Source organism: Panulirus ornatus, chromosome 3 (genome assembly GCF_036320965.1).
Source record: "Panulirus ornatus isolate Po-2019 chromosome 3, ASM3632096v1, whole genome shotgun sequence".
In the NCBI taxonomy this organism is placed as follows: Eukaryota; Metazoa; Arthropoda; class Malacostraca; order Decapoda; family Palinuridae; genus Panulirus; species Panulirus ornatus.
The window spans coordinates 36,104,458-36,130,976 of record NC_092226.1 but is presented as its reverse complement, the minus strand read 5'-3'; the positions used below and the strand labels follow the sequence as shown (position 1 = coordinate 36,130,976).

The window sequence follows — 26,519 nt, the reverse complement described above, 5'->3', positions numbered from 1 at the left end:
GAGGCCTTTAAATAATATTATGTTGACTAACACAGTTGGTCAGGCAGTTGACAAAAGTTTTGTTTTATGTAGGAACCTGCAGGTATTGTGCATCATTTTATATATCTCTGTATTTAACTGGTATTTGACAGTGTTGGACGTACATTTTAACCCAGATATTTAGATTGTATAAAGGTAAAGGGGATAAAGGTGAGTGTTCAAATTACAGAGGTATAAATTTGTTGAGTATTCCTGGGAAATTATATGGGAGGGTGATGGGTCAAGGCATGAACAGGGCATCAGATTGGGGAAGAGCAGTTTGGTTTCAGAATTGGTAGAGGATGTGTGGATAAGGTGTTTTCTTTGAAGAATGTTTGTGAGAAATACTTAGGAAAACAGATGGATTTGTATGTAGCATTTATGGATCTGGAGAAGGCATATGATAAGAGTTGATAGAGATGCTTTGTGGAAGGTATTAAGAGTATATGGTGTGGGAGGTAAGTTGCTAGAAGCAGTGAAAAGTTTTTATCAAGGATGTAAGGCATTGAACGAGTAGGAAGAGAGAAAAGTGATTGGTTCCCAGTGAATGTTGCTTTGTGGGAGGGGTGCATGATGTCTCCATGGTTGTTTACTTTGTTTATGGATGGGGTTGTTATGGAGGTGAAAGCAAGAGTTTTGGAGAGAGGGGCAAGTATGCAGTCTGTTGTGGATGAGAGAGCTTGGGAAGTGAGTCAGTTGTTGTTCACTGATGATACAGCGCTGGTGGCTGATTCATGTGAGAAACTGCAGATGTTGGTGACTGAGTTTGGGAAAGTGTGTGAAAGAAGAAAGCTGAGAGTTCAGTAGGGTTGAGGGACAAGTAAATTGGGAAGTAAGTTCGGATGGAGAAACACTGGAGGAAGTGAAGTGTTTTAGAAATCTGGGAGTGGATTTGGCAGCGGATGGAACCATGGAAGTGGAAGTGAGTCACAGGGTGGGGAAGGGGGCGAATGTTCTGGGAGCGTTGAGAATGTGTGGAAGGCAGGAACGTTATCTCGCAAAGCAAAAATGGGTATGTTTGAAGGAATAGTGATTCCAATAATGTTATATGGTTGCACAGCGTGGGCTATAGATAGGGTTGTGCGAAGGAGGGTGGATGTGTTGGAAATGAGAAGTTTGAGGACAATATGTGATGAGGTGGTTTGATCGAGTAAGTAATGAAAGGGTAAGAGAGATGTGTGGTAATAAAAGGAGTGTGGTTGAGAGCAGAAGAGGGTGTATTGAAATGGTTTTGTCACTTGGTGAGAATGAGTGAGGAAAGATTGACAAAGAGGATATATGTGATATGTGTCAGAGGTGGAGGGAATGTGGAGAAGTGGGAGACCAAATTGGAGGTGGAGAGGTGGAGTGAAAAAGATTTTGAGTGATTGGGGCCTGAACATACAAGAGGGTGAAAAGCGTGCAAGGAATAGAGTGAATTGGAATGATGTGGTATACTGGGGTGGACGTACTGTCAATGGATTGAATCAGGGCTTGTGAAGCTTCTGGGGTAAACCATGGAAAGTTTTGTGGGGCCTGAACATGGAAAGGGAGCTGTGGTTTCGGTGCATTACACATGACAGCTAGAGACTGAGTTTGAACGAATGTGGCCTTTGTTGTCTTTTCCTAGCGCTACCTCATGCGCGTGTGGGGGAAAGGGGTTGCCATTTCATGTGTGGCAGGGTGGTGACGGGAATGGATGAAGGCAACAAGTATGAATATGTACATGTGTATTTATGTATATGTCTCTGTATGTATATGTATGTATACGTTGAAATGTATAGGTATGTGTGTGTGCGTGTGTGGGAGTTTATATATATACAAGCTGCAAAGGATCACAATTTTGTGCGTGACCAAGATATTCATTCCTATGAGTCCACGGGGAAAACGAAACACGATAAGTTCCCAAGTGCACTTTCGTGTAATAATCACATCATCATGGGAGACACAAGACAGAAACATAACAGTCAGTTGATATAAATCAAAGAGACGAAGCTAGGACGCCGTTTGGTAAACATGATGATGTGATTATTACACGAAAGTGCACTTGGGAACTTATCGTGTTTCATTTTCCTCGTGGACTCAAAGGAATATGTACATGTATATGTAGGTGCGTTGGGCCACTCTTTAGTCTGTTTCCCTGCGCTAATGCAGAAACAGCGACAAAGTATAATAGATACAAATATAATTTAGATTGCTTTAAATATGGGATTGCCAAAGCTTGTACTGTACATATATGTAATTATACATTCGTCCTCGGACTTACACTTGTGCCAAAGTTCTTATCTATATCTCTGACACCTTTTCCCTTTAGGAAGTCCTAGTAAGGGATACCCACAGGAAAAGATTCTCCACTTATCCCTGTCCTTACATACTTCCCTCATGTACACCATTCCACACATTCTTCCTCTATTTTTCTCCCTCCAGTATTCCTCCACCCTATTTTCCCACGTCACAGGTGGTCTTCCACTTGGACTAACCCCTTTAATTGTTCTATCAGATACTCTCCTTGTAAACTCCCAGTCTTGTATTCTTTCCACATGCCCAGACAACCTCAAAGTACTATGTTTCACGTCTCACATACACCCTTTCATTTCTTTCTTCATTACATCTAGTTACACCACATGCTCTTCTCAGATAGCTCATTTCCACAGCCTGGATTCTTCACCTTTGTGCCTCATTCTGTGTCCATGTTTTGGCTGCATAGGTCAGGGTTGGGAGGACTGTGCTGCCCCTTAATCCTCTTTTCACCTCCATACTTACACCTTCACTCTTAATCTGTTAAAGGACTCAATGACTCTTTTACCCTGTACTGCTCTCTCCCTTATCTCTCCTTCCATATTACCACACCTACCAAAGACAGCTTCCAGATACTTAAATTCCTTCACTTTTTCCAGTCTTTTTCTTCCCATATCCACAGCACAATTTAGTTTACTTTCTTCTTTCACTGTATATGGTTTTACAAAATTTATACTTTCACTCTGTTTCCTTTCAGACACCATTATTTTATTTTTAATTGCCTATGCTTACACACATCATAAAACATGCAACATTGCAACTCTTCTACACTCTCAGCAAACAACACAGTATCATCTGCAAACAGGCTTGCCACTAGCCACCATATCTCACTGCCACACTCCATCTCTGCACACCTTTTCCCGAGTTTTACTTTCATCTTTCTTATCACTTCATCCATATATGTATATTAAAAAGCTTCAGTGGCATCATACAGCCCTGCCTCACACCTAAAACTCTCCATCCACTCTTACACATGCATTTACTCCTCAATAGAAGGCTTTCACAGCATCCAACAGTTGTCCCCTTATACCATATATATCCTTAACACATCCCACAAAGCATTTCACTGGACTCTTTCATATGCTTTCTCCAGATCCATAAAAGCTACATACAATTTCTTACCTTTCACTAAACATTTTTTCTCGCTCATCTGTACAACAAAAATCTGATCCACACATATACCTTTCTTAAAACCCCCTTGCTGTTCATTTATTCTGCATTCAGTCACTTCCATCACTCTGTCAGTTAATATTCTTGCATACTTTTTTTCCTGGTATACTTAACAGACTTATTCCCAATAAGTGCTGCATACATCCATAGCACCTTTTCCTTTGAATGAAGGAATGATATATGCTTTCACCCAATCCTCAGGCACAACCTTCTGTTTCCATGTTAAATTACATAAAGGATGCATCCAGTCTGTCACACTTTCTCCTCCATACTTCAGCATTTCAGCCATAATCTCATTCACTCCAGTTGCCTTTCCTACCTTCAGCCCCATTATTGCCCTTCCTGTCTCCCTTTTTGCTATAGGGCCCCTGCATGGAGGATTACCCCATACCAGGGACTTTGACAAACTTCAAAATTAATCTCATTCATGGTTGGTAAAGTTCTACCTCAGTAAAAAGAAAGTAATAAGGATGGGTCACAAGGCAAGAAGGCCTCAGTATGATTATCATCTAGCAGTACAACAAGCTGCTTGTGAGAACAGTAAACAAGCTGTTTGTGAGAAAGACTTGAGATGTATTTTCCCTAACCTGATGCCAAAGTCCTGCCTTGGGAAAATAAAGAGACCAACTGTCTGCAAGCAAATATTAAAATAGCATTCAAGTTCTTGGATAAGGAATTATTCACTAAGCTGCTCACGTCATTCATAAGACTTAAACTAAGATATGCTTCTCTGGTTTTGTCACTGCACATAAAGAAACCCAAAGAGCTAACAGAGAAGGTCCAGAAAAGATCAACAAAGATAGTACCAGAACTTAGAGAGCTGAGTTACAGGGAAAAACTAGAAGCGTTCAATTTGCCCTACCTTGGTAGAGAGTAGAGTCGAGGTGAACTGATCGCAGCCTTTTAAGTTTTTAAAAGAGATCATTGACAAAGACAATGAACATATCTTTGAGAGATTTAGAGATAAAACAACCAGTAGACATAACATGAAATCAAGAAAGAAACATTTTTAAAAAAAAATGAGGAAGTACTTGTATGTTTATAGTTTAAGAGGGGTGGATGAATAGAATAAAATCTCTGAAGATATGATGATGCAGACAGCATACAGAAATTTTGAAAAGTTGTGTGATCAAGAATCTTCATGAGATGGGACCAGAGGGTAAAACTACCCCCTTATACAGCACAAATAGGTAATTACACAACAACAACAATCAGAGACAGTAACATGAAATCAAGCACAAAACTTGATGGAAAAGTTGTGAAGAAGTACTTTTACAGTATAAGAGGGATAGATGAATGGAGTGAACTAAATGACATAATTGAAACAAAGTTACTAAAGGATATCTTAACTTCTAATGCAACTTGGTTTAGGTATGTAGATGATGTTCTTTGTGTTTGGTCAACAAATGAAAATTTACAAACATTCTCCCCTTTCTTAACAATTCAGTATCTTTCATCAAATTTACTGTAGAAAATGAAAATAACGGTATGTTACCATTTTTAGATTGCATTATCCTTAGGGCTGGAAATAAGTTTAAGTTTAGCATATATGGAAATCCTACCAATGTATGCTCATATATCCATTATTACTCAGCTGAATATGACAGAGATGATTTATCATCATTCCAGTCTATGTTCCTTAGGGCATTAAGTATTTTCAATCCAGAGTTTATTGATGATGAGTTTGAGAAGATTGGATCCAAGTTAAAGTATCCTAGATCTTTCATTGATATATCCCTTAAGTTTGCAAAGAAACCATTTTATAGAGTTGAACCCAAACCTCCCCTTGACACCAAGAATCTTTTAGCTCTCTCTTTTAATAGTAATTTTACTTTACTTCCCATGTTGCTTAAATCCTTTAATGTAAATTTTGCCCTCAGCAACAACAATATTATAAAGAATATCTTAGTGAGAAACTCATCAGAAACAGCAACAACAGTATGATAAAGAACATCTTAATGAGGAACTCACCTGAAAGTTCTGCAGGATGCATCTAGAGTGCTATGTAAAAATTGTGATATGTTTTATGTTGGGCAGACTGGTAAGGAACATGAATATATTATGAGAACTGGACAAGAATCAAATGCCTTTTTTAATCATGTTAAGAATTATGATCATTGTATTGACTGGAGTAATGCCATCCCAGATATTAACTCTTAACTCCTGTACCACAAGAAATATATAATGTTCTATTGTTAAATACACAAAAAATTGTAACATTAATATTAGTGAAGGTTGTAACAAATTGGATAGCTTTATTGTTGATAAAATTTGTAAACTTCCCCTTCTTGTCCACATAAGTTTATGATCTGCTTGTTGCCAGACTCGAACGCACCTGACCTACATTTGTGTAGCCACTTGTTTACCAAATGGCGTCCTAGCCACGTCTCTCCATTGTATATCAACCGACTGTTATATTTCTTTCTTGTATCTCCCCTGATGAGGTGATTATTACACAAAAGTGCACTTGGGAACTTATCATGCTTCATTTCCCTGTGGATTCATAGGAATATACTTGAGCACACGCTCAATTGTGACCCTCCAGTTTACTTTTCCAAAAGGAGGAACGGAGAAGGGGGGCCAAGTGAGGATTTTCCCTCTTTGACTCAGTCCCCTGTTCTTAATGCTTCCTCACTGACACAGGAAGTGGCGAATATGTTTGAAGCATCTGGGGTAAACCATGGAAAGGTCTTGGGCTTGGATGTGGATAGGGAGCTGTGGTTTCAGTGCATAACACATGACAACTAGAGACCGAGTATAAACGAATGTGGCCTTTTTGTCTTGTTTTCCTGGCGCTATACCTTGCTGAAGGGGGGGGGGGGGGGGGGGGTAGCTAGGCTGTTTCCTGTGGGGCAGGGTAGTGTCAGGAATGGATGATGGCAAGGACATTATTTACCTCCTTTCAAGACATCTTTATACTCTCCCTAAAGTTTGATGATACTATTTTACCCCAACTCTCATTTACCCTCTTTTTCAATCCTTGACCTCCTGCTGTTTCCTTTTATACATGTCCCTGTCATTTTCACTCTTTCCTTGTAAGTATTGTCCAAACACCTCACTGTTTTCTTTCACTAACAACTTTGCTTCTTCATCCCATTACTCGCTACCCTTTCTAATCTGCCTACTTCCCACCTTTCTCCTGCCATAAGCATCTTTTGTGCATGCCGTCAACTGCTTTTCTAAATACATCCCATTCCTCACTCACTCCCCTCATGTCATATGCTCTCACCTTTTGCCATTCTACACTCAATCTCTCCTGGTACTTCCTCACACAATTGTCTTTTCCAAGCTCACTTACTGTAAGCACTCTCTTCTCCCCAACATTCTCTCTTCTTTTTTGAAAATCTTCTTCACCTCCACAAGATACTGATCACATATCCCTCTAGCTGCTCCTGTTAGCACATTAACATGCCTATCAATTAACCCATAATCCAGTAATGCCCTTTGACCATCTCTCCTACTCACTTATGTATACTTATATGGATGGGGTTGTTAGGGAGGTAAATGCAAGAGTTTTGGAAAGAGGGGCAAGTATGAAGTCTGTTGGGGATGAGAGAGCTTGGGAAGTGAGTCAGTTGTTGTTCGCTGATGATACAGCGCTGGTGGCGGATTCATGTGAGAAACTGCAGAAGCTGGTGACGGAGTTTGGTAAAGTGTGTGGAAGAAGAAAGTTAAGAGTAAATGTGAATAAGAGCAAGGTTATTAGGTACAGTAGGGTTGAGGGTCAAGTCAATTGGGAGGTGAGTTTGAATGGAGAAAAACTGGAGGAAGTGAAGTGTTTTAGATATCTGGGAGTGGATCTGTCAGCGGATGGAACCATGGAAGCGGAAGTGGATCATAGGGTGGGGGAGGGGGCGAAAATTTTGGGAGCCTTGAAAAATGTGTGGAAGTCGAGAACATTATCCCGGAAAGCAAAAATGGGTATGTTTGAAGGAATAGTGGTTCCAACAATGTTGTATGGTTGCGAGGCGTGGGCTATGGATAGAGTTGTGCGCAGGAGGATGGATGTGCTGGAAATGAGATGTTTGAGGACAATGTGTGGTGTGAGGTGGTTTGATCGAGTAAGTAACGTAAGGGTAAGAGAGATGTGTGGAAATAAAAAGAGCGTGGTTGAGAGAGCAGAAGAGGGTGTTTTGAAATGGTTTGGGCACATGGAGAGAATGAGTGAGGAAAGATTGACCAAGAGGATATATGTGTCGGAGGTGGAGGGAACGAGGAGAAGAGGGAGACCAAATTGGAGGTGGAAAGATGGAGTGAAAAGGATTTTGTGTGATCGGGGCCTGAACATGCAGGAGGGTGAAAGGAGGGCAAGAAATAGAGTGAATTGGAGCGATGTGGTATACAGGGGTTGACGTGCTGTCAGTGGATTGAATCAAGGCATGTGAAGCGTCCGGGGTAAACCATGGAAAGCTGTGTAGGTATGTATATTTGCGTGTGTGGACGTGTGTATGTACATGTGTATGGGGGGGGGTTGGGCCATTTCTTTCGTCTGTTTCCTTGCGCTACCTCGCAAACGCGGGAGACAGCGACAAAGTATAAAAAAAAAAAAAAAAAAAAAATCTCTTTTTCAACCAGGTATTCCCAATCACCAGTATTTTTCACACAAATCTACATGCTCTTCACCATTTCTATTGACAACACCAATTATACTATCAAGTGCCACATTACTCACATTACATTTAAATCACCCATCACCAATACCCAGTCTCATGCACCAAAACTGCTGATACACTCATTCATCTGCTCCCCAAACACTTGCCTCTCATGATCTTTTTTCTCATGACTTGGTGTATAAGCACCAATAATCACCCATCTGTCTCCATCCACTTTCGGTTTAACGTACATTAATCTAGAAGTTACTTTCTTGCACTCTACCACACACTCCCACAACTCATGCTCATGAATAGTGCTACTCCTTCCTTAGCTCTTTTCCTCTCACCAACCCTTGACTATACTCCAAAGACATTTCCAAACAATTCTTCCTCTTTACCTATGAGGTAAAGGAGCAGATAAGAAAGGGTAGTGAGTGGTGGGATGAAGAAGTAAAGTTGTTAGTGAAAGAGAAAAGAGAGGCATTTGGGTAGTGCTTACAAGGATGGAGTGCAAATGACTGGGAGATGTATAAAAGAAAGCAGCAGGAAGTCAAGGTAAAAGGCTTAAAAAAGAGGGTGAATGAGATTTGGGGTGAAAGAGTATCATTAAACTTTAAGGGAAATAAAAAGATGTTTTGGAAGGAGATGAATAACGTGTGTAAGACAAGAGAACAAATGGGAACATCGGTGAAGGGGGCTAGGGGGAAGTAATGACAAGTAGTGATGAAATGAGGAGGAGATGGAGAGGGTATTTTGAAGGTTTGTTGAATGTGTTTGATGATAGAGAGGCAGATACAGGGTGTTTTGGTCGGGATGGTGAGTGAAGTGATAAGGTTAGGGAGAATGGTTTGGTTAAGAGAGAAGAGGTAGTGAAAGCTTTGCAAAACATGAAATCTAGCAAGGTGGGGAGTTTGGATGTTTTAATGTAGAATTAATGAAGAATGGGAATGAATGTGTTGTTGATTGTTTGTTAAGGATATTCAATGTATTTATGGATCATGGTGAAGAGCCAGAGGATTGGTGGAATGCATTGTACAGAGGCAAAGGGGATAAAGGTGAGTGTTCAAACCTCAGGGGCATAAGTTTGATGAGTATTCCTGGAAAATTGTATGGGTCGGTATTAATTGAGAGGATGAAGGCACGTACAGAGCATCAGATTGGGGAAGAGCAGTGTGGTTTCATAAGTGGAAGAGGATGTGTGGATCAGATGTTTGTTTTGAAAAATGAGTCTGATGAATACTTAGAAAAACAGATCGATTTGTATTTAGCATTTATGGATCTGGTGAAGGCCTATGCTAGGGTTGATAGAGATGCTTTGTGGAAGGTCTTAAAGAGTATGTGGTGTGGGAGGAAGGCCGCAAGCAGCAGTGAAATCTTTTTACCAAGGATAAAGCATGTGTACGAGTAGGAAGAGAGGAGTGATTGGTTCCCAGTGAAAGTTGGTCTGCAGCAGGGATGTGTGATATTGCCATGGCTGTTTAATTTGTTTATGGATTGGGTGATTAGGGAGGTAAATACAAGAGTTTTGGAGAGAGGGGCAAGTATGGAGTCTGTTGGGGATGAGAGGGCTTGGGAAGTGAGTCAATTGTTGTTCGTGAATGATACAACTCTGGTGGCTGATTTGAGTGAGAAGCTGCAGAAGTTGTTGACTGAGTTTGATAAAGTGTGTGAAAAGAGAAAGTTGAAAGTAAATGTGATTAGGAGCAAGGTTGTTAGATTCAGTAGGGTTGAGAAACAAGTTAATTGGGATGTAAGTTTGAATGGGGAAAAATTGGAGGAAGTGAAGTGTTTTAGATATGTAGGAGTGGACTTAGCAGTGGATGGAACCATGGAAGCGTAAGTCACAGGATATGTGTGAAGGAATAGTAGTTCCAACAATATAATATGATTGCAAGGCATGGACTATGCAGAGCAGGCTGGATGTGTTGGAAATGAAATGTTTAGGACAATATGTCATGTGAGGTGGTAATGAAAGAGTAAGAGAGATATACGGAAATAAAAAGAATGTGGTTGAGAGAGCAGAAGAGGGTGTGTTGAAATGTTTTCAACAAATAGAGAAAATAAGTGAGGAAAGATTGTCAAAGTGATTATATGTGTCAGAGGTGGAGGGAACCAGGAGAAGCAGGAGTCCAAATTGGAGGTGGAAGATAGGTGAGAGACATGCAAGGAATAAAATTAATTGGAAGGATGTGGTATACCGGGGTTGACGTGTCATCATTGGACTGAATCAGGGCATGTGAATCGTCTGGGGTAAACCATCGGAAGGTCTGTGGGGCCTGGTTATGGATAGGGAGCTGTGGTTTTGGTGCATTACTCACGACAGCTAGAGAGTGTGTGTAAACAAATTTGGCCTTTTCCTGGTGCTGCCTCGCTAAAACAGGGGGTAGCGATGCTGTTTCATGTAGGGCAGGTTAGCGCCAGGAATGGATGAAGGCGCTAACCTGTATATGTATGTATATGTTGATATGTAGTGAGGTAGCACCAGGAAAACGGACAAAAAAGGCCATGTTTGTTCACACAGTCTCTAGGTGTCATGTGTAATGCACCGAAACCACAGCTCCCTATCCACATCCAGGTCCCACATATATATATATATATATATATATATATATATATATATTTTTTTTTTTTTTTTTTTCTTTGTCGCTGTCTCCCGCGTTTGCGAGGTAGCACAAGGAAACAGACGAAAGAAATGGCCCAACCCACCCCCATACACATGTATATACATACGTCCACACACGCAAATATACATACCTACACAGCTTTCCATGGTTTACCCCATACACTTCACATGCCCTGATTCAATCCACTGACAGCACGTCAACCCCGGTATACCAAATTGATCCAATTCACTCTATTCCTTGCCCTCCTTTCACCCTCCTGCATGTTCAGGCCCCAATCACACAAAATCTTTTTCGCTCCATCTTTCCACCTCCAATTTGGTCTCCCACTTCTCCTCGTTCCCTCCACCTCCGACACATATATCCTCTTGGTCAATCTTTCCTCACTCATTCTCTCCATGTGCCCAAAGCATTTCAAAACACCCTCTTCTGCTCTCTCAACCACGCTCTTTTTATTTCCACACATCTCTCTTATCCTTACGTTACTTACTCGATCAAACCACCTCACACCACACATTGTCCTCAAACATCTCATTTCCAGCACATCCATCCTCCTGCGCGCAACTCTATCCATAGCCCACGCCTCGCAACCATACAACATTGTTGGAACCACTATTCCTTCAAACATACCCATTTGTGTATATGTGTTTATATATGTGTATATGTGTGTGTATGTATATATATATTATCCCTGGGGATAGGGGTGAAAGAATACCTCCCACGCATTCCTCACGTGTCGTAGAACGCGACTAGAGGGAACGGGAGTGGGGGGAGGAAATCCTCCCCTCCTTGTATTTTTAACTTTCTAAAAAATGGGAATGTGTGCATGGGTATATATGTATGTGTCTGTGTGTGTATATATATGTGTACATTGAGATGTATAGGTATGTATATTTGCATGTGTGGATGTGTGTGTATATACATGCGTATGGGGGTGGGTTGGGCCATTTCTTTTGTCTGTTTCCGTGCGCTACCTTGCAAACGCGGGAGACAGCGACAAAGCAAAATAAAGAAATAAATATATATATATATATATATATATATATATATATATATAAATAAATTTGTGGAAAATTATTGTGGAGAGAATAGTCATAAGAACAGTGTAAAGATAAGTGATAATACTGACAACTATGCTAATGAAATGAAAAAAGGAAGGCTAAAAACAAATATAGCTGAGATTTGTTGCACAGACTTTAAAAGAGAAATAGAAGAGTTGATTATTTCTCTAGTTAAGCATGTTCCTGTAAGCAGTTTGGTTGCGTCCATTGCAAGTAAATTGAAAAAGCTTTATGAATTATGAAGGAAAGTGTGCTGTTTTGTGATTTAAGTTATGTCATTTTCAGTTATAGAATATATGATTTGTTTGAAGGGTATGTGACTATTTTCTTAGGTTTCATGTGTTATCAGTGCTATAAGAATATGAATTTTGCAAGGGCAAAGTTAAAGAAATTGATTGTTAGTATAAATAACTAAAGCTTTACCAGGAGTTGGTAATATCACCTATCTGTGTTTTACTTTGAAATGTATTCTCATTTACATCAGATTGAGCAGGTGGTTACATGCATCTTTTTGGGAAATATGTTCTCAAAATAGGATTCATTGCCCCAATTGTATGGGCTGGTACAAGACAGAAATGATGGTTCACTGGCAGACTATATATATATATATATATATATATATATATATATATATATATATATATATATTATCCCTGGGGATAGGGGAGAAAGAATACTTCCCACGTATTCCCTGCGTGTCGTAGAAGGCGACTAAAAGGGGAGGGAGTGGGTGGCTGGAAATCCTCCCCTCTCGTTTTTTTTTAATTTTCCAAAAGAAGGAACAGAGAAGGGGGCCAGGTGAGGATTTTCCCTCTAAGGCCCAGTCCTCTGTTCTTAACGCTACCTCGCAAATGCGGGAAATGGCGAATAGTATGAAAAAAAAAAAAAAAAAAAAATTCCTGGGGATAGGGGAGAAAGAATACTTCCCACGCAATCCTCACATGTTGTAGAAGGCGACTAAAGGGGACGGGATTGGGGGACAGAAACCCTCCCTACCTTGTATTTTAACTTTCTAAAAGGGGAAACAGAAGGAGGAGTCATGCAGGGAGTGCTCATCCTCCTCGAAGGCTCAGATTGGGGTGTTTAAATGTGTGTGGATCTAACCAAGATGAAAAAAAAGGAGAGATAGGTAGTATGTTTGAGGAAAGGAACCTGGATGTTTTGGCTCTGAGTGAAACAAAGCTCAAGGGTAAAGGGGAAGAGTGGTTTGGGAATGTCTTGGGAGTAAAGTCAGGGGTTAGTGAGAGGACAAGAGCAAGGGAAGGAGTAGCACTTCTCTTGAAACAGAGGTTGTGGGAGTATGTGATAGAGTGTAAGAAAGTAAATTCTAGATTGATATGGGTAAAACTGAAAGTTGATGGAGAGAGATGGGTGATTATTGGTGCATATGCACCTGGGCATGAGAAGAAAGATCATGAGAGGCAAGTGTTTTGGGAGCAGCTGGATGAGTGTGTTAGTGGTTTTGATGCACGCGACCGGGTTATAGTGATGGGTGATTTGAATGCAAAGGTGAGTAATGTGGCAGTTGAGGGAATAATTGGTATACATGGGGTGTTCAGTGTTGTAAATGGAAATGGTGAAGAGTTTGTAGATTTATGTGCTGAAAAAGGACTGGTGATTGGGAATACCTGGTTTAAAAAGCAAGATATACATAAGTATACGTATGTAAGAAGGAGAGATGGCCAGAGAGTGTTATTGGATTATGTGTTAATTGACAGGCGCACGAAAGAGAGACTTTTGGATGTTAATGTACTGAGAGGTGCAACTGGAGGGATGTCTGATCATTATCTTGTGGAGGTGAAGATGAAGATTTGTATGGGTTTTCAGAAAAGAAGAGAGAATGTTGGGGTGAAGAGAGTGGTGAGAGTAAGTGAGCTTGGGAAGGAGACTTGTGTGAGGAAGTACCAGGAGAGAGTGTGTACAGAATGGAAAAAGGTGAGAACAAAGGAGGTAAGGGGAGTGGGGGAGGAATGGGATGGATTTAGGGAAGCAGTGATGGCTTGCGCAAAAGATGCTTGTAGCATGAGAAGCGTGGGAGGTGAGTTGATTAGAAAGGGTAGTGAGTGGTGGGATGACGAAGTAAGATTATTAGTGAAAGAGAAGAGAGAGGCATTTGGACAATTTTTTGCAGGGGAAAAATGCAAATGAGTGGGAGATGTATAAAAGAAAGAGGCAGAAGCTCAAGAGAAATTTGCAAGAGGTGAAAAAGAGGGCAAAGGAGAATTGGGGTGAGAGAGTATCTTTAAATTTTAGGGAGAATAAAAAGATGTTTTGAAAGGAGGTAAATAAAGTGCGTAAGACAGTGAAGGAAGGTGATAACAAGTAGTGGTGATGTGAGAAGGAGATGGATTGAGTACTTTGAAGGTTTGTTGAATGTGTTTGATGATAGAGTGGCAGATATAGGGTGTTTTGGTCGAGGTTGTGTGCAAAGTGAGAGGGTTAGGGAAAATGATTTGGTAAACAGAGAAGAGGTAGTAAAAGCGTTGCGGAAGATGAAAGCTGGCAAGGCAGCAGGTTTGGATGGTATTGCAGTGGAATCTATTGAAAAAGGGGTGACTGTATTGTTGACTGGTTAGTAAGGTTATTTAATGTATGTATGATTCATGGTGAGGTTCCTGAGGATTGGCGGAATGCTTGCATAGTGCCTTTGTACAAAGGCAAAGGGGATAAGAGTGAGTGCTCAAATTACAGAGATATAAGTTTGTTGAGTATTCCTGGTAAATTATATGAGAGGTTATTGATTGAGAGGGGTGAAGGCATGTACAGAGCATCAGATTGGGGAAGAGCAGTGTGGTTTCAGAAGTGGTAGAGATTGTGTGGATCAGGTGTTTGCTTTGAAGAATGTATGTGAGAAATACTTAGAAAAGCAAATGGATTTGTATGTAGCATTTATGGATCTGGAGAAGGCGTATGATAGAGTTGATAGAGATGCTCTGTGGAAGGTATTAAGGATATATGGTGTGGGAGGCAAGTTGTTAGAAGCAGTGAAATGTTTTTATCGAGGATGTAAGGCATGTGTACGTGTAGGAAGAGAGGAAAGTGATTGGTTCTCAGTGAATGTAGGTTTGCGGCAGGGGTGCATGATGTCTCCATGGTTGTTTAATTTGTTTATGGATGGGGTTTTTAGGGAGGTGAATGCAAAAGTTTTGGAAAGAGGGGCAAGTATGCAGTCTGTTGTGGATGAGAGAGCTTGGGAAGTGAGTCAGTTGTTGTTCGCTGATGATACAGCGCTGGTGGCTGATTCATGTGAGAAACTGCAGAAGCTGGTGACTGAGTTTGGTAAAGTGTGTGAAAGAAGAAAGTTAAGAGTAAATGTGAATAAGAGCAAGGTTATTAGGTGCAGTAGGGTTGAGGGTCAAGTCAATTGGGAGGTAAGTTTGAATGAAGAAAAACTGGAGGAAGTAAAGTGTTTTAGATATCTGGGAGTGGATCTGGCAGCGGATGGAACCATGGAAGCAGAAGTGAATCATAGGATGGGGGAGGGGGTGAAAATTTTGGGAGCCTTGAAGAATGTTTGGAAGTCGAGAACATTATCTCCGAAAGCAAAAATGGTTATGTTTGAAGGAATAGTGGTTCCAACAATGTTGTATGGTTGCGAGGCATGGGCTATGGATCTGGAGAAGGCATAAGATAGAGTTGATAAAGATGCTCTGTGGAAGGTATTAAGGATATATGGTGTGGGAGGCAAGTTGTTAGAAGCAGTGAAATGTTTTTATCGAGGATGTATGGCATGTGTACGTGTAGGAAGAGAGGAAAGTGATTGGTTCTCAGTGAATGTCGGTTTGCGGCAGGGGTGCATGATGTCTCCATGGTTGTTTAATTTGTTTATGGATGGGGTTTTTAGGGAGGTGAATGCAAAAGTTTTGGAAAGAGGGGCAAGTATGCAGTCTGTTGTGGATGAGAGAGCTTGGGAAGTGAGTCAGTTGTTGTTCGCTAATGATACAGCACTGGTGGCTGATTCATGTGAGAAACTGCAGAAGCTGGTGACTGAGTTTGGTAAAGTGTGTGAAAGAAGAAAGTTAAGAGTAAATGTGAATAAGAGCAAGGTTATTAGGTGCAGTAGGGTTGAGGGTCAAGTCAATTGGGAGGTAAGTTTGAATGAAGAAAAACTGGAGGAAGTAAAGTGTTTTAGATATCTGGGAGTGGATCTGGCAGCGGATGGAACCATGGAAGCAGAAGTGAATCATAGGATGGGGGAGGGGGTGAAAGTTTTGGGAGCCTTGAAGAATGTTTGGAAGTCGAGAACATTATCTCGGAAAGCAAAAATGGTTATGTTTGAAGGAATAGTGGTTCCAACAATGTTGTATGGTTGCGAGGCGTGGGCTATGGATAGAGTTGTGCGTAGGAGGGTGGATGTGCTGGAAATGAGATGTTTTGAGGACAATATGTGGCGTGAGGTGGTTTGACCGAGTAAGTAATGTAAGGGTAAGAGAGATGTGTGGAAATAAAAAGAGTGTTGTTGAGAGAGCAGAAGATGGTGTTTTGAAATGGTTTGGTCACATGGAGAGAATGAGTGAGGAAAGATTGACCAAGAGGATGTATGTGTCAGAGGTGAAGGGAACGAGGGGAAGTGGGAGACCACATTGGAGGTGGAAAGATGGAGTGAAAAAGATTTTGAGTGATCGGGGCCTGAACACGCATGAGGGTGAAAGGCGTGCAAGGAATAGAGTGAATTGGAACGATGTGGTATACCGGGGTCGACGTGCTGTCAATGGATTGAACCAGGGCATGTGAAGTGTCTGGGGTAAACCATGGAAAGTTCTGTGGGGCCTGGATGTGGAAAAGGAGCTGTGGTTTCAGTGCATTATTACATGACAACTAGAGACTGAGTGTGAACGAATGGGGCCTTTGTTGTCTTTTCCTAGCGCTACCTCGCACACATGAGGGGGGAAGGGGTTGTTACTCCATGTGTGGCGAGGTGGTGATGGGAATGAATAAAGGCAGACAGTATGAATTATGTACATGTGTATATATGTATATGTCTGTGTGTGTATATATAGGTGTACATTGAGATTTATAGGTATGTATATTTGCATGTGTGGACATGTATGTATATACATGTGTATGTGGGTGGGTTGGGCCATTCTTTCGTCTGTTTCCTTGTGCTACCTCAGTAACGCGGGAGACAGCGACAAAGCAAAAGTAAAAAAATTATATATATATATATATATATATATATATATATATATATATATATATATAAGGTTAAGGTGAAGATTTGTATGGGTTTTCAGAAAAGAAGAGTGAATGTTGGGGTGAAGAGGGTGGTGAGAGTAAGTGAGCTTGAGAAGGAGACCTGTGTGAGGAAGTACCAGGAGAGACTGAGTACAGAATGGAAAAAGGTGAGAACAATGGAAGCAAGGGGAGTGGGGGAGGAATGGGATGTATTTAGGGAATCAGTGATGGATTGCGCAAAAGATGCTTGTGGCATGAGAAGAGTGGGAGGTGGGTTGATTAGAAAGGGTAGTGAGTGGTGGGATGAAGAAGTAAGAGTATTAGTGAAAGAGAAGAGAGAGGCATTTGGACGATTTTTGCAGGGAAAAAATGCAATTGAGTGGGAGATGTATAAAAGAAAGAGACAGGAGGTCAAGAGAAAGGTGCAAGAGGTGAAAAAAAGGGCAAATGAGAGTTGGGGTGAGAGAGTATCATTAAATTTTAGGGAGAATAAAAAGATGTTCTGGAAGGAGGTAAATAAAGTGCGTAAGACAAGGGAGTAAATGGGAACTTCAGTGAAGGGCGCAAATGGGGAGGTGATAACAAGTAGTGGTGATGTGAGAAGGAGATGGAGTGAGTATTTTGAAGGTTTGTTGAATGTGTTTGATGATAGAGTGGCAGATATAGGGTGTTTTGGTCGAGGTGGTGTGCAAAGTGAGAGGGTTAGGGAAAATGATTTGGTAAACAGAGAAGAGGTAGTGAAAGCTTTGCGGAAGATGAAAGCCGGCAAGACAGCAGGTTTGGATGGTATTGCAGTGGAATTTATTAAAAAAGGGGGTGACTGTATTGTTGACTGGTTGGTAAGGTTATTTAATGTGTGTATGACTCATGGTGAGGTGCCTGAGGATTGGCGGAATGCGTGCATAGTGCCATTGTACAAAGGCAAAGGGGATAAGAGTGAGTGCTCAAATTACAGAGGTATAAGTTTGTTGAGTATTCCTGGTAAATTATATGGGAGGGTATTGATTGAGAGGGTGAAGGCATGTACAGAGCATCAGATTGGGGAAGAGCAGTGTGGTTTCAGAAGTGGTAGAGGATGTGTGGATCAGGTGTTTGCTTTGAAGAATGTATGTGAGAAATACTTAGAAAAGCAAATGGATTTGTATGTAGCATTTATGGATCTGGAGAAGGCATATGATAGAGTTGATAGAGATGCTCTGTGGAAGGTATTAAGAATATATGGTGTGGGAGGAAAGTTGTTAGAAGCAGTGAAAAGTTTTTATCGAGGATGTAAGGCATGTGTACGTGTAGGAAGAGAGGAAAGTGATTGGTTCTCAGTGAATGTAGGTTTGCGGCAGGGGTGTGTGATGTCTCCATGGTTGTTTAATTTGTTTATGGATGGGGTTGTTAGGGAGGTAAATGCAAGAGTTTTGGAAAGAGGGGCAAGTATGAAGTCTGTTGGGGATGAGAGAGCTTGGGAAGTGAGTCGAGTTGTTCGCTGATGATACAGCGCTGGTGGCTGATTCATGTGAGAAACTGCAGAAGCTGGTGACTGAGTTTGGTAAAGTGTGTGGAAGAAGAAAGTTAAGAGTAAATGTGAATAAGAGCAAGGTTATTAGGTACAGTAGGGTTGAGGGTCAAGTCAATTGGGAGGTGAGTTTGAATGGAGAAAAACTGGAGGAAGTGAAGTGTTTTAGATATCTGGGAGTGGATCTGGCAGCAGATGGAACCATGGAAGCGGAAGTGGATCATAGGGTGGGGGAGGGGGCAAAAATTCTGGGGGCCTTGAAGAATGTGTGGAAGTCGAGAACATTATCTCGGAAAGCAAAAATGGGTATGTTTGAAGGAATAGTGGTTCCAACAGTGTTGTATGGTTGCGAGGCGTGGGCTATGGATAGAGTTGTGCGCAGGAGGATGGATGTGCTGGAAATGAGATGTTTGAGGACAATGTGTGGTGTGAGGTGGTTTGATCGAGTGAGTAACGTAAGGGTAAGAGAGATGTGTGGAAATAAAAAGAGCGTGGTTGAGAGAGCAGAAGAGGGTGTTTTGAAGTGGTTTGGGCACATGGAGAGGATGAGTGAGGAAAGATTGACCAAGAGGATATATGTGTCGGAGGTGGAGGGAACAAGGAGAAGAGGGAGACCAAATTGGAGGTGGAAAGATGGAGTGAAAAAGATTTTGTGTGATCGGGGCCTGAACATGCAGAAGGGTGAAAGGAGGGCAAGGAATAGAGTGAATTGGAGCGATGTGGTATACCGGGGTTGATGTGCTGTCAGTGGATTGAATCAAGGCATGTGAAGCGTCTGGGGTAAGCCATGGAAAGCTGTGTAGGTATGTATATTTGCGTGTGTGGACGTATGTATATACATATGTATGGGGGGGTTGGGCCATTTCTTTCGTCTGTTTCCTTGTGCTACCTCGCAAACGCGGGAGACAGCGACAAAGTATAATAAATATAAATAAAATATATATATATATATATATATATATATATATATATATATATATATATATATGTTTGTGTGTATGTGTGTGTGTGTGTGTGTGAAATGGATGACGGCACCAAGTATGAATATGTACATGTGTATGTATGTATATGTTTGTGTATGTATATGTTGAAATGTACATGTATGTATATATGCGTGTATGGGCGTTTATGTATATATGTGCATGCGTGGGTGGGTTGGGCCATTCCTTGTCTGTTTCCTGGTGCTACCTCGCTAACACAGGAAATGGCTATTGAATATGATATTAAAATTATTTCTTTTATTATTATACTTTGACGCTGTCTCCCGCGAAAGTGAGGTAGCGCAAGGAAACAGACGAAAGAATGGCCCAACCCACCCGCATGCACATGTATATACATAAACGCCCACACTAGCACATACACATATCTATACTTTTCAACGCACACATACATATACATACACAGACATAGACATATATACACATGCACATATTCATAAATGCTGCCTTCATCCATTCCCACCACCAACCCGCCACACATGAAATGAAACCCCCCTCCCCCCTTGTCCGCATGAGTTAGCACTTGGAAAAGACAACAAAGGCCACATTCATTCACACTCAGTCTCTACCTGTCATATGTAATGCACCGAAACCACAGCTCCTTTTCCACATCCAGGCCCCACAAAACTTTCCGTGATGTACCCCAGACGCTTCACATGCCTGGTTCAATCCATTTACAGCACCTCAACCCCGGTATACCACATTGTTCCAATTCACTCTATTCCTTGCACGCCTTTCATCCTCCTGTATGTTCAGGCCCCAATAGCTCAAAATCTCTCTCACTCCATCCTTCCACCTCCAGTTTCATCTCCCACTTCTCGTTCCATCTACTTCTGACACATACACCCTCTTTCAATAATAATGAGATATATATTTATTTATTTATTATACTTTGTCGCTGTCTCCCGCGTTAGCGAGGGAGTGCACGTTAACAGACGAAAGAATGGCCCGTCCCACCGACATACACATGTATATACATACACGCCCACACATGCACATATACATACTTATACATTTCACCGTATACATATACATATATATACACATGTACATAATTCATACTTGCTGCCTTCATTCATTCCTGTCACCACCCCGCCACACATGAAATGACACCCCCTCCCTCACATGCGCAAGAGGTGGCACTAGAAAAGACAACAAAGGCCACATTCGTTCACACTCAGTCTCTGGCAGTCATGTATAATGCATCAAAACCACAGCTCCCTTTCCACATTCAGGCCCCACAAAACTTTCCATGGTTTACCCCAGACGCTATGCATGCCCTGGTTCAGTCCATTGACCGCACGTCAATGGATATATATTGGGGATAGGGGAGAAAGAATACTTCCCACTCATTCCTCATGTGTCGTAGAAGGCAACCTAAAGGGGACCGGAGCGGGGGGGCTGGAAACCCTCCCCTCCTTGTATTTTAACTTTCTAAAAGGGGAAACAGAAGATGGAGTCACACGGGGAGTGCTCATCCTCCTCGAAGGCTCAGATTGGGGTGTTTAAATGTGTGTGGGCTATAGATAGAGTTGTGTGGAGGAGGGTTGATGTGCTGGAAATGAGATGTTTGAGGACAATATATGGTGTGAAATGGTTTGATCGAGTGAGTAGTAATAGGGTAAGAGAGATGTGTGGTAATAAAAAGAGTGTGGTTGATAGAGCAGAAGAGGGTATTTTGAAATGGTTTGGTCACATGGAGAGAATGAGCGAGAAATGATTGACCAAGAGGATGTATGTGTCAGAGGTGGAGGGAACGAGGAGAAGTGGGAGGCCAAATTGGATGTGGAAAGATGGAATGAAAAAGATTTTGAGTGATCGGGGCCTGAACATGCATGAGGGTGAAAGGCATGCAAGGAATAGAGTGAATTGGAACGATGTGGTATACCGGGGTCGACGTGCTGTCAATGGATTGAGCCAGGGCATGTGAAGCATCTGGGGTAAACCATGGAAAGTTTTGTGGGGCCTGGATGTGGAAAGGGAGCTGTGGTTTCAGTGTATTATTACATGACAGCTAGAGACTGAGTGTGAACAAATGTGACCTTTGTTGACTTTTCCTAGCGCTACCTCGCACACACGAGGGGGTAGGGGGTTGTTATTTAATGTGTGGCGAGGTGGTGATGGGAATGAATAAAGGCAGACAGTATGAATTATGTACATGTGTATATATGTATATGTCTGTGTGTATATATATGTATAAGTTGAAATGTATAGGTATGTATATGTGTGTGTGTGACGTGTATGTATTTACATGTGTATGTGGGTGGGTTGTGCCATTCTTTCATCTGTTTCCTTGTGCTATCTCGCTAACGCGGGAGACAGTAACAAAGTAAAAATAGAAAAAAGAATATTTATGTTGAAAAGGATCACAATTTTGCGCATGATCAAGATATTCCTATGAATCCACGGGGAAAATGAAACACGTTAAGTTCCCAAGTGCACTTTCATGTAATAACCCCATCACCATGGGAGACACGAGAGAAATATAACAGTCAGGTGATATACATCGAAGAGACGAAGCTGGGACGCCATTTGGTAAACGTGTGATTGTCCAAGACTGACAACGAGCATTCATAAACTTATCATTTTAAAAATTTTATCAACAATAAAGTTATCTAATTTGTGTAGACCACCACTAATATTAAGATTATATTTCTTTGTGTACTTGATAATAGAAGATTGAATGATATTTCTCGTGGTGATAGATTTAGAGTTAATAACTGAGATGGCATTACTCCAGTCAATACAATGATCATAGTTTTTAACATGATTGAATAAGGCATTTGAGTCTTGTCCCGTTCTTATGCTATATTTATGTATCTTAAGTCTGTATATGCTAAACTTAAACTTGTTTCCTTGCCTATTGATCATGCAATCTGAAAATGGTTACATACCATTATTTTCATTTTCTACATTAAATTTGATGGAAGGTACTAAATTGTTAAGTACGGGGAGAAATATTTGTAAATTTTCATTTGTTGGCCAAACACAAAGAACATCATCTACATACCTAAACCAAATTGCATTAGAAGGTAAGATATCCTTTAGTAATTTTGTTTAAAAAATAATCCATATAAAGATTACTTAGTACAGGTGAAAGAGGGTTACCCAGTGCCATACCAAATTTTTGAGCATGATAATTTCCATTGAATTGAAATACAAAGTCTTTTATACACAATTTTATCAGTTCAATGAAAACAGACTTTGAAGCAGGTAAATGAATATCATCCAAGACATCAAATAAATATTCTAAAAGGTCATCAACTGGAACTTTTGTGAAAAGTGTGGAAACATCAAAGCTAACTAGTTTGAAATCAAAATTAATATTGACAATGTTCTTGATATTAGATATTAGAATTTGATACCTAACCCACTAAAGGGCTTAATAAAGAAACTAACCATTTTGACACTTTATATGTGATGGAGCCTACTGAACTCACTATGGGTCTTGCTGGAAAACTCTGTTTATATGTTTTGATAAGTCCATACATATATGGCAATTAAGGGGACAAAGACAACAAACTTTTGATAAGAGAACCATTACCTTTCTACAACGACTTCATTTCTTTATTGAAATGGGAATTAACTGCTTCTAAGGGATTTTTACTGAGTTTACAACCCACCCACATACACATGTATATGCACACACATCCACACATGCACATATACATACCTGTACATCTCAACGTATACATATATATACACACACAGACATATACATGTACATAATTCATATTGTATGCCTTTATTCCTCCCCATCGCTACCTCGCCACACATGAAATAATAACCCCCTCCCCCCTCATGTGTGCGAGGTAGCGCTAGGAAAAGACAACAAAGGTCACATTCGTTCACACTCAGTCTCTAGCTGTCATGTAATAATGCACCGAAACCACAGCTCCCTTTCCACATCCAGGCCCCACAGAACTTTCCATGGTTTACCCCAGACGCTTCACATGCCCTGGCTCAATCCATTGACAGCATGTCGACCCCGGTATACCACATCGTTTCAATTCACTCTATTCCTTGCACATCTTTCACCCTCATGCATGTTCAGGCCCCGATCACTCAAAATCTTCTTCTTCTCCATCTTTTCACCTCCAATTTGGTCTCCCACTTCTTGTTCCCTCCACTTCTGACACACATATCCTCTTTGTCAATCTTTCCTCACTCATTCTCTCCATGTGACCAGACCATTTCCAAACACCCTCTTCTGCTCTCTCAACCACACTTTTTATTACCACACATATGGCCCACGCCTCGCAGCAATATAACATTGTTGGAACCACTACTCCTTCAAACATACCCATTTTTGCTTTCTGAGATAATGTTCTCAACTTCCACACATTCTTCAACACCCCCAGAATTTTCGCCCCCTCCCCCACCCTATGATTCACTTCCACTTTCATGGTTCCATCCGTTGCCAAATCCACTTCCAGATATTTAAAACACTTCACTTCCTCCAGCTTTTCTCCATTCAAACTTACCTCCCAATTAACTTGACCTTCAACCCTACTGTACCTAATAACCTTGATCTTATTCACATTTACTCTTAACTTTCTTTCACACACTTTACCATACTCAGTCACCAGCTTCTGCAGTTTCTCACATGAATCAGCCACCAGCGCTGTATTATCAGCGAACAACAACTGACTCACCTTCCAAGCTCTCTCATCCACAACAGACTGCATACTTGCCCCTCTTTCCAAAACTCTTGCATTCACCTCCGTAACAACCCCACCAAGAAACAGATTAAAAAACCATGGTGACATCACACACCCCTGTTGCAAACCTACATTCACTGAGAACCATCACTTTCCTCTCTTCTTACACGTACACATGCCTTACATCCTCGATAAAAACTTTTCACTGCTCCTAACAACTTGCCTCCCACACCATATATTCTTAATACCTTCCACAGAGCATTTCTATCAACTCTTATCATATGTCTTCTCCAGATCCATAAATGCTACATACAAATCCATTTGCTTTTCTAAGTATTTCTCACATACATTCTTCAAAGCAAACACCTGATCCACACATCCTCTACCACTTCTGAAACCACACTGCTCTTCCCCAATCTGATGCTCTGTACATGCCTTCACCCTCTCAATCAATACCCTCCCATATAATTTCCCAGGAATACTCAACAAACTTATACCTCTGTAATTTGAGCACTCACTCTCATCCCCTTTGCCTTTGTACAACGGCACTATGCAAGCATTCTGCCAATCCTCAGGCACCTCACCATGAATCATACATACATTAAATAACCTTACCAACCAGTCAACAATACAGTCGCCCCCTTTTTTAATAGATTCCACTGCAATACCATCCAAACCCGCAGCCTTGCCGGCTTTCATCTTCTGCAAAGCTTTTACTACATCTTCTCTGTTTACCAAATCATTTTCCCTAACCCTCTCACTTCGCACACTACCTCAACCAAAACACCCTATATCTGCCACTCTATCATCTAACATATTGAAATGTATAGGTATGTAAATGTGCGTGTGTGGGCATGTATGTATGTTGTTTGTAGAATATGATTAAGAAGTTTACCTTATGCACAGCCAATTGAATGTTTTGATGAAAATGTATGTGTCTTTCAGGTACATGCCAGCTGAGAAGCCTCCCATAGTTGTGTTCAACATCAGCAGCATCAATGTCATTGTAAGTTCAGAAGCACTTACATAACACTTATAAAATGTATGTTACGCTATCATACCAATGATATGCTATTGAGAGTGTGTCGGAGTAATTCTTTTTTTGTGTGTGTTTATGTCCCACCAATGCCAAAGAGTAGGTGAGACAATGTTGTCAAGCTATGTATGCATGTATGCTTAAATTTCTGCCTCACAACACGTTCTTGTTAGCAGAATATCTCAGTGACATTGCATGAAAGTCATAAATATACCCTGTTTAGGTGATGACCTGATTAGATTTTTTTGCATATTAATGTGCTTATCAGGGAAAGCAATTTTTTCATGCTAATTCTTATTACCATGACAACTCAAGGACAGTGGATACAGACTTGATTCAGTATGTACTCCATTGGTGTGCTCGGATTAAATTTGATGCTGTAATTGTATAGATTTACATAATCATATTGTTGTATGTATTCTTTTTAGTATGATAAGTATGATAACTCTAGGACAATACATGATTGAGACATACATTATAGGTATTCTTTATTAAGATGACAAGCAGGTTAGATTTTTGGCTGTGTAATTGCATAGATCTCCACATTGAATAGAAACCCAAATTTTGTTTAAAATTTTTCATAGCACACATGATAGACACTACAGTATAGACCATAGCTATTTCCTGTGAAAGTGACTAATTGACGTGATTGTTGAGTATTTTACAACATGAATTTTTCAAATTATCAGCTTGATAATAATTACATGATAGAAACTTCATGCAGAGGGGCCATGTGTAAAGACAGTTTGTTCAAACTGTTTTTCATTAACAACACTTACCTGTCTGTAAACATATTCCCTCTTGATTTATGATTTTCCACATTTAAGTTGCTAAAGTTTTGAAGCTGTGATGTTGAAAGTTATGGTTTATGGCTGAATCCCCCAATCATCTATCAAAAATACCAAACAAGTTACAAGAGTAATATTGTTGGATAAAAAAATCAAGAAGTATTACACTGGAAGTGGTATTAAAGGTATTGAATCATTGGGTTTTAACTATTTTTCATTGAAGGCAATCCAAAGTCATGTTTCATATTTATCAGCACCTTTGTCCCATTTCCACAGTCAAGTTGCATGAGAAAGCAAGCATATGACAACAATATGGTGAATTACATAGGGAGTAGCATTACAATCACAAAGACACAAGTGTATGTTCATACAAGGTCTTGTGCAGTATGGCTACATCAGTTAATTTAAAAAAATTTTGTTAAATAATTCTGAATATAAATCCACAATTTTACAACACGCTTAATTTCAAGAAGATTTTAAATTTGAAGTTATTTTTAAGTATCCTGACAGATAAAAACGTAAAAACACACTCCTATTCATCTTGAGTTGTTTATCTCTTTACTCTTCTGCAAATTTTTAAATTCATGATTTTGGGGGATTTCAGCTGACACAAGT

General features: G+C 40.6%; 1 protein-coding gene across 2 annotated transcripts in view; it reads left to right on the top strand.

Annotated features, from left to right (window-relative positions):
- LOC139762188 (cell adhesion molecule 1-like) overlaps window positions 1–26,519 on the top strand; it is a 440,794-nt gene that overhangs the window by 271,318 nt on the left and 142,957 nt on the right. For both annotated transcript variants that reach the window (XM_071686834.1, XM_071686835.1), the window contains exon 4: window positions 25,026–25,086. In XM_071686834.1, the coding sequence (XP_071542935.1) occupies window positions 25,026–25,086 (61 nt within the window). The remainder of the gene's footprint in view (window positions 1–25,025; window positions 25,087–26,519) is intronic.